The sequence below is a fragment of the Macaca nemestrina genome, chromosome 18 (assembly GCF_043159975.1).
Source record: "Macaca nemestrina isolate mMacNem1 chromosome 18, mMacNem.hap1, whole genome shotgun sequence".
Taxonomy (NCBI): Eukaryota; Metazoa; Chordata; class Mammalia; order Primates; family Cercopithecidae; genus Macaca; species Macaca nemestrina.
Window position 1 is genome coordinate 49579585 of NC_092142.1, and position 8940 is coordinate 49588524.

The 8940-nt window shown below is 50.0% G+C and overlaps 1 protein-coding gene across 2 annotated transcripts in view; it reads left to right on the plus strand.

Moving 5' to 3' along the window:
• The first annotated feature begins 242 nt into the window (after positions 1–242).
• LOC105492256 (nucleotide binding oligomerization domain containing 2) overlaps positions 243–8940 on the plus strand; it is a 70727-nt gene continuing 62029 nt past the window's right edge. Inside the window, exons 1-2 of one of the 2 annotated variants that reach the window (XM_011759308.3) lie at positions 243–8398; positions 8651–8844. In XM_011759308.3, coding sequence (XP_011757610.1) covers positions 8785–8844 — 60 coding nt within the window. In that variant the 5' untranslated portion in view covers positions 243–8398; positions 8651–8784. Of the gene's footprint in view, positions 8399–8650; positions 8845–8940 lie in introns of those variants that run through there. The other variant, XM_011759304.2, reaches the window with a different exon arrangement.

Consider the following 8940-nt stretch of genomic DNA (forward strand, 5'->3'; position numbering starts at 1 on the left):
TTGTTTTCAGTCTTTTCACCTGTAAAATGGGGGCAGTAATAGGGCCTACCTCATAGGCCCACTGTAAGGGTTAAGTGGGCCAGGTCCATAAGGTGCTGAGCCAGGGCCTGGTATGAGCGCTGTCTACATACAAGGCATGAGTAATTGGTGGTTATGTTTACATGGAAGCTGCTTGGAGCCTCAAAGCGAATCCAGGGAAGGCAGGAGCATTGGGTAGACTGGTGCTGATCACTCCCTATCCCAGACAGGTCCTTTCAGGAACCCTATGCCAACACATCCCCAGACCTCACTACTGTTTACAGACAATGTATCAGCTAGCTATTCCTACATAACAAACAGCCCCAAAATTCAGTAGCTGGAAACAACAATAACATCTGATTTGAGTTCACAAAACACATGGATGAGAATTGGCTGATCTTGCCTGAGTTTGCCCACATGTCAGAGTGGGCTGGCTATCAGTGGATCTCAGCTGCCCTTGGCTCAGATCCATGTGTCACTTCATCCTGTGTCTCCAGCTGGATACTCTGGACATGTTCTTCTCACAATGACAGCAGAAGCTCGAGGGGACAAGTGAAATGCATGAGGTCTCTTGAGGCCAAGGCCTGGAGCCACTGTCCCTTCTGCCACATGACATGACATGGGGCAAAGCCAGTGTCCAGGACAGCCCGGACTCAAGGGGTGGGGAAATGAACCCTACCTATTTAGTGAGAAGAACTATAAAGGTGTGTGGCAAACAGCATGAAGACAAGGAGGGATGAAGATCCAGGCCATCTCTATAATTCACCACACACTGGTATGTTAAGGAGGTGCCTGTGAGGATCTCATGGGATAGCTGCTTGCTATTCCTGATTCTTTCCTGTAGATTAGGGAATCTGGGGCTTTGGAGTCAGAACACCATGCTAGCCTCAGGTTCAAATACCAGCTCTGACTGCTGTTGTACTTGGTACCTAATAAATATTGAATATATATTTGATGCACCCATTTATTCTTTTATTAAAATATTTATATTTTTAAATTTTAACTTTTTGTTTTTTTGAGACAGAGTCCCACTCTGTCGCCCAGGTGGAGTGCAGTGGTGCGATCTCTGCTCACCACAACCTCTGCCTCCTGGGTTCAAGCAATTCTCCTGCCTCAGCCTCTCAAGTAGCTGGGATTACAGGGTCCCACCTCCACACCCAGTTAATTTTTGTATTTTTAGTAGGGAGAGGGTTTCACCACATTGGCCTGGCTGGTCTCGAACTCCTGACTTTAGGTTATCCATCTGCCTCAGTCTCCCAAAGTGCTGGGATTACAGGCGTGAGCCACCACACCCAACCAATTTTAACATTTTTAAATTTTAATTTATTTTTGTAGAGATAGGATCTCACTACGTTGGCCAGGCTGGTTTCAGACTCCTGACCTCAAGTGAGCCTCCCAACTCAGCCGCCCAAAGTGCTGGGATTACAGGTGTGAGTTGCTGCACTCAGCCTATTAAGATATTTGTATTGTGAAATATAACACACAGGGAAAAGTGCATAAAAGCATACAGCTTAGCAAATTATTATTAAGCAAATACTCATAACTATCACCTGAGAGTAAGAAGTGAGACTCCCCACTGTCCCCATCCCAATCAAAACCTGACCCCCTGGAAGTGAAAACCACCATCTCAACTTTTATAGTAACCCTTTCTGCTTTTTTTTCTTTCAGGAGTTGTGATGGTTAATTTAATGTTAGCTTAACTGGGCCACAGGATGCCCGAATGTCTGATTAAACATTATTTCTGGGTATGTCTGCTAGGAGAGATTAGCAATGGAGTTGATGGCCTGAGTGAGGCCCATGTGAATGGGCATCTTCCAATTCACTGAAGGCCCGTACAGAACAAAAAAGGCAGAGGACGGTTGGATTTGCCTCCTCTCTGACCACTGAGCTGGAGCCTGGATCTCCTGCTCTCAGCATTCTTGGTTCCCAGGTCTGCAGACCCGGACTGGAATCTACACCGTAAGCTTGCTGGCTCTCAGGCCTTCAAATTGCACCACCGGCCTTCCTGGGTCTCCGGCTTGCAGATGGCAGAGGCTGGGACTTCTCAGCCTCCATAATTGTAGGAGCTCATTGCTTATACTAAATCTCTTTATATGCAAATATATAGACATACACTATATGTCCATATCCATATCTAGCTCTGCTCTTGGCTCTTTTTCTCTGGAGAGCCTAGTACAGGAGTTTTGCCATCTAAGCAATCATCCTTCAGCCCTCTGGTTGAGTCTGACCTGTCCTGGACCTTCAGGAAATGGAACCACACAGGCTGCATCAGTCTGTGTCTGGCTTGTTTCACGCAGTCTCTTGTGAGGTTCGTCCACTTCCTTGTGTCCAAGCATAGCTTGTTTCATAACTGCCTCATGTTCCACATGAGAATACCACAATTCCCTTCTCTGTTTTATGGTTCGCAGACATTTGGGTTGTTTCCAGCTAGGGGACAGTATCAGCAATGGTTCCTGCTGTGCAATTCTGGTACATGTCTTTTGTTGAGCATGCTTGCCTGTCTATAAGGTATATTCTTAAGGGCAGCATTGCTGGGTACTTATAGGGCAGTTTACGGTCAACTTTGAAGGATGGTGCCAAATGGTTTTCTTAAGTGGTTGTACCATTTATACTCTAACAAGCAGGGAATGTCATTTCTCTTTTCTTTTCCTCCCAGCCTCCTTCCATTTTCCTTTCTTTTACTTATTTATCCAACCCACATTACCCACAGTCTCTATACTGAGCTTTGTGTATCTACTGGTGAATTAAAAGGTCACTAGTGGCATCCCCTGGGAGTCCTCTTCCCACTCCCTCAGTTCAGTAGGCAGATGGATGGGGAGCCCCCCCACGCCATCTGGGTCCTGAAAACGTGGGAGATGGGATCTGGGAGGAGCAGGGCATTCAATCTCTACCCCTGGAAAGCGACGTGGCGAGGGTCTTACTGGGGAAGGGCCTCTTCCCCCAGACTGAGAGAAGCGCAGTTACGCCTTTTCCCGGGAGCCGTGGCCGACCCTGCTGCTGGGGGCGCCGATACTGGTTATTTGCAGCGCCCTCTCTTGTGAAACCCTGCGGATTCTGCTTGTGAGAGGTGGAGGGCGGCGGCCTCCGCCTTTTGGGGCCTCTGGGCTGAGGGAAGATGATGGAGGGGCAGAAAAGGAGTGAGGTTCCGAACCCCAAGTGGAGGTCGCCCGGGGACCCCCCATCAACACTTGCTGGGGAGAGCTTATAAAGGCAGCAAAGCTCTTCCTTTGCAGCATGATTTCAAATCCCGTCTAAGGGCTTTCAGAAACCTGGAGAAAGGTTCGGTTGCCTAGCTGTTTCAGCTCTTTCCGCCTGCACCGCGGGGATGCGTTCGGAGCCGCCGAGGCGACAGCGCCATCTGCTGCCTACTTTTTAAATTGCAGGATCAGATCCTCTCGGTCTCTCCAGACGTGCCCCATGGAAAGGGAAAAAGATTAAACCATTAAAAATAGTTTAGATCGCCTGAAGTCAGGAGTGCGAGACCAGCTTGTCCAACATGGTGAAACCCCCGTCTCTACTAAAAATACAAAAATTAGCCGGGCGTGGTGGCGGGCGCCTGTAATCTCAGCTACTTGGGAAGCTGAGGCAGGAGAATCACTTGAACGATGGGGCAGAAGTTGCAGTGAGCCAAGATCCTGTCACTGCACTCCAGCCCGGCCACAGCACAAGACGCCATCTCCAAAAAAAAAGGGTTTAAAATGTTGACAGCCACTGTTATGCAAAGTTCAAGGGCCTCTCTCACACTTAGCTGGTGGAGGAGTGAATACAGCCTTTCTGAAGAGAGAAAAATTAAGTAATAGCAAAATCATTAAGCGTTTATGATTTATAAATACATACAATTTTTGTCAACTAAAAAAATAAAATATGTAAAAGTCAAAAAAGTGTCTATGATTCAGAAATGCCACCGTTAGAAGTTGCCATAAGAGTGCACACAAAAAGGACATATGGGTCTAAGTGTTTGCAGTGTTTGCAACAGTGTTGCCCCAAATAAGGAAATCTTGTAACATTGTGGGGGGGTTAAAATAACTATAGAATATGCATTAGAATACAATGAAACCATTAAACATAATGTGGAAGAATATTATATATTATAGGGAAATGCTCATAATATATAGTGACAATTTAAAAAGCAGATTATAAAACAATATGCCAAAACATGATTTCTGCCCACGTCTGCCCTGATGGGTGAGATAACTAAGGTTGCTGCACTGTGAGGGTGTAGAGGCTGCCCCTCGGCCCCCACCCCTTTCCTCAGGAAAGGACATGTGAGTGTTTACTGCACATCCTACAGATGAGGAGCTCACAAGGACCCGGGATGGGGGAGTCCTCTGAGGTTGCTGGAGCTGCTGCAGCCATCTTGTCACTGCCAGGAGAGAGCTCTGGAGAGCAAAGGCACAGCAGAGGAAAGCAGAACTAAGAAGAGACAGAGAAAGCGAAAGTGGGAAAGGGAGAGAGACATGAGATGACAAAGTGTGGGTCCTTGGATCCTGCTTGGTGTAAAGTCAGCCTGCTCCTGGACTTTACAGATAATAAATTCCTTCCTCCTCAGGTTAACCTGGGTTTTTGTGGCTTGTAACCAAAAGGGCCCGCACGGCCCACACACAAGCTCCCAGCTCATTTCCTTTGTAATTAGCAGTAACTGGAGGCAGGTGGTGCATGGATCTGCCTTGCAAGGCTTCTCTGTTAGTGCCTGGAGCCCACTCTCTCAGCTGGCACAGCCAGGGTGACACGTCAGGCCGGGTGTGTCCTGGACTTGTCCTGTTTCTAGGTGCAAACCAGAACTGAGGATGCCGAGGGTAGTGGTGGGGGGGTGGTTTCCTGCCTCAGGCTGTGCTCCTGCTATCCCTCTGCCTAAAATTCTCCCCTCCCTGTGCTCCCAGGGCCAGCTCCTTTGTATGCTCTGTAATTCTTTGAACAGCGCCTCCTCTGAGAAGCCTTCCCTGACCACCTGGCTGAGGACACCATTCTGTGTCAGCTTCCATTTGCTCTGGGAGAGGCCTCCTGACACTTCACTTCCATGAGGCGGGGACCAGTTCTGTCCTGGTCACTGCTGTATCCCCAGCTCTAGATAAGGCCTGGGACATAGGAATGCCACGGATGGTTGGTTATTGAGAAAACGAGCAGTTAGATCATGGCTCCCAACACCAACACAATGGGGATGTGTAGGGAGTCATCTTAGCCCTACCAGCAGGTGGAACTGGTTTTACTGCTCCAAAACAGTTCCAGCGATGGGGACAGCCACTACAGAGCAGAGCTAAGGCCATGCGAGGCTGAGGGGCTACAGTCCACCCTGAACTGTCCCTCCCAGCCTGGAGCTAGTGAGGGGGCCGAACCTGGGAGCTGACTGGGATGGGGGCTTGGTGCAGGGACTTTTGGAGAGGAGGGCATTTTCTTGCTCTTACCATGGGGGCAACAGCTAGATGGGTGGCAGGATGGGGGGACCCACTCAAGGACATACTGCGGCTCCAGACTTCAACCAGCTCAGAACACTTACTCCATCTGAGGGTCTTGATATCAGGGTGTAGCATCAGGAGCCGGAGCCTATGGGTTGAAAGCTAAGAGTGGGCAATCAAAGCTGAAACCAGGCCCACGACTTAGGAGCTGGAGAGCACACAGGGCTGAACACACGACCTGGGGACCAGGAAGCCAGGGAGCAAAGTCTTCAGGGCACTTGGGCAAGACCCCAGATGGTCTGCAGCAACACACAGGCAACACGGGAGGATCAGCGCTACGTGGTGAGAAATGTACCTCCTTTCGTGGGACAACATTTTCCAGTCCTTCTGAGTAAATCAAAGAGAAATCTCAGCTTGGTGATTGCAGGTCTTTAATGCTTATTTCTCTGTCTCTGTCTGTCTGTCTCCCTTAACAAAAGTCTACCATCAGCCTCAGGCTCAGGGCCTGTCTCAGGTAAAAGCCGGTTAGGGTGTAATAACAGTGATCGGTTTCATTGTGTTTACTTTTGTAGCTGCTTTCTAATTATAGCAAGTGATTCTGAGTTTCCATTTTGGATAGTAATAGGAAGTTTCTTTTTCAAGTAAATGTGCATAAGTAAAAGGAGACTGCTCAAAGGAAAACGGCTGGTGGTTGATAGAACAGGCTGTGGCATTGTTGGGCCCCAGAGGGAAGGGCTGTATAAGCATGCAGGAATTTCTGGGAAGGCAGCTAAATGCAGTTGCTGCATGGGGGCCAGGAAGCATTTGGAGGTGTGACTGGGCACAGCTTGGCTTTTGAGCCCAAGAGAGGCCCGCTGGGGACATGTTGGGAGCCAATCTACCCCTACCAGCAGGTGGAACTGGTTTTGCTGCTCCAAAACAGAGCTACGGGGACAGCCACTAGAGAGCAGAGCTAAGGGCATGCCAGGCTGAGGGGCCACAGTCCACCCTGCACTGTGCCTCCCAGCCTGGAGCCAGGAAGCTCAGAGAGGCCAGTGGCCCTGCCCAGGACTCAGCACTGACCCTGCACCCCCAGGCCCAGCTGGGTGACCCCTAAAGGCTTCCTGGAATTTGAATGCAGGGTTATTTTGTGTGTGCTGCCTCTCAGAGCATGTCACTTTGACGTGGACATCTCGGGTCTGGTCCTGGTACTGTCCCTGTCTCGCCATGTGACCCTGGGTGGGTCACCTCTCCAGCCCTTGATTTTCCCATCTGTAAACAGAGATGAGTAAAATAACCTTTAAGGGCATGTCAGTCCATTTTGCATTGCTATAAAGGAATACCTGAGGCTGAGTAGCTTATAAAGAAAAGAGGGTTATTTGGCTCACGATTGTGCAGGTTGTACAAGAAACATAGCACCGACATTGCTTCTGGTGAAGCTTCAGGAAGCTTCCACTTATGGTGGAAGGGGAAGGGGGAGCTCATGACTTACATGGCAAGAAAGGGAGCAAGAGCGATGTCAGGCTCTTCTAAACAACCAGCTCTCACATAAACTAACAGAGCAAGAACTCACTCATTACCACGGGGAGGGCACCCAGCCATCCATGAGGGACCTGCCGCCATGACCCAAACATCTCCCACCAGGTCGCACCTTCAACACTGGGAGTCACATTCAGCATGAGATTTGGAGGTGACAACCACACATCCAAACCATATCAAGGACCCATTTCAGTGAGGGGACCAGGGACATACCCCTTCCCCTCTCCTCCACATCCTTTAATGTGGGGCTCAGCAAGGAAAATAGGGCTTGGGTCAAATTAAAACCTGGGCTTAATTTCATGCTCCAGCTATTAGCTGTGTAACCCTGGGCAAGTCACTTAACCCCCCCAGATTACAATGTTACAAATGATCCCATTTTCCTCAACTGAGACATGGGATAGGAACATATCCCGAGCAGAGCTGGACTGACAGTGCTATCAATGGCCCGACAGTGCCTGGTCACACAGTAGGCCTGGGGAGCCCTGACTTTTACCATACAGGGAGCTGTGTGCAGAGCTTGTTTTCAACTGTGGGCTTGGCATGGACCTGTCGGCATCCCAGGGGACAGGGTCTCATGAGGATGCCTAATCCCAGCTCAAAGAGGAGACCCCAGGACTCCATCACAGCCAGTGGCGGGGAGTGGCTGCTGGAGAAGGGCTTCATTGGAATGAATGCCTTTAAGCTCCAGGCCAAATGCCCAGAGTGGGTTTGCAGGTATGATTGTGAGGCTGGCATGGTGGGCCCATCTGCAGTCCCCTGGGATGGGACACCTGTACGGTAGAGGGCCCGGGTGGAGAGAAGACAAGGATGGGGATGAACCCAGGACCACAGACGGCCCAGTTCCGTGGATGATTTTCATCGAGGTGCCTTCAAGTCAGTTCACCATTGGGCTTCTCAACCTTTGAGGTACGCAGGTAAGAGCCACCTGTGGCAGTAGGGGAAGCTCTTGTTAAAGTGCAGATTCAGCAGGTCTAGGGTTGGGCCTGAAATTCTGTGTTCCTAACAAGGCTCCCTCCTGGGTATGGAGGTCAGGTACTCCTCACCTCTCCTGTGGACCCAGCTTTTGGGGGGTCAGGAGAAGAAGGTTCAGTCCCAGCTGCCGCCACTCTAAAGTCTCCTAGAAACAAGGACTAATACAGGTGGCGTGGGAGAGGGCCCAGGCAAACAGGGGAGGTGGGGTGCCCTGGTGGGGTGGCAGTGGGCCCTGCGGAAAGCTTGCTGGAGGAGGGGGCCTGAGGAATTCAAGGACTTGTTCCAGGAACCCAAGGAATGAGTGGGCTCTAATTGCTGCAGCATATGGGAGATTCCAGGAGGAGCTGACTGTGGCGGGCCATCCCAGGCCATCAGACAACTTGTAGTGGATGAAGATGCAATGTCTATGGCCAGAAGAAACTCCCATGGACCCTCAGGCCAAGGCTGCCAGAAGCACGAGGAAGGGGCAGCATTGAGTGTCATCAGGAAGAGGCAAGGTGATGGTCCTGAAGCTGCCCTGTGTGGCCAGTCCCTTTTTGGGAAGCCTGAATAAATCCATTTCCTGTGCACTGTGTGGGAAGCCAACCCCTCTTCAGAGGTACTGATGGGGAGCCCCCCATGTGATTCTATAGGCTCCTTTACTCCCATATAAGTATTTTCTCTCTCTGTGCACAGCACACACACACACCCCACACACACATATCATCTATCTGTGATTTTGAGATGCACTCTTTTTTTTCACGTTTCAGCACCTCTGAACTCAATGGGATCCTACACTCCTTATAGGCCTGGCTTGATGCTGACATCCTTCAGTCCCAGGGAAGACCTGAAGATCTCCAGGTCTTGAGGCCTCTGGAACACCTCCATCTGAGACCACTTTAACATGATTTCTGTGCTTGAGGGATTTTGGACCACGCTGCGTGTATTCAGCCCTAAAACATGGGTGAGTGCCAGCTTGCAGTTCAGACTCTTAGAGGAAGTTCCCTGTACTCCACCCAGTGCCAAGTTTGATTTGTGTGAATTTTCTTAATGTCCCCTC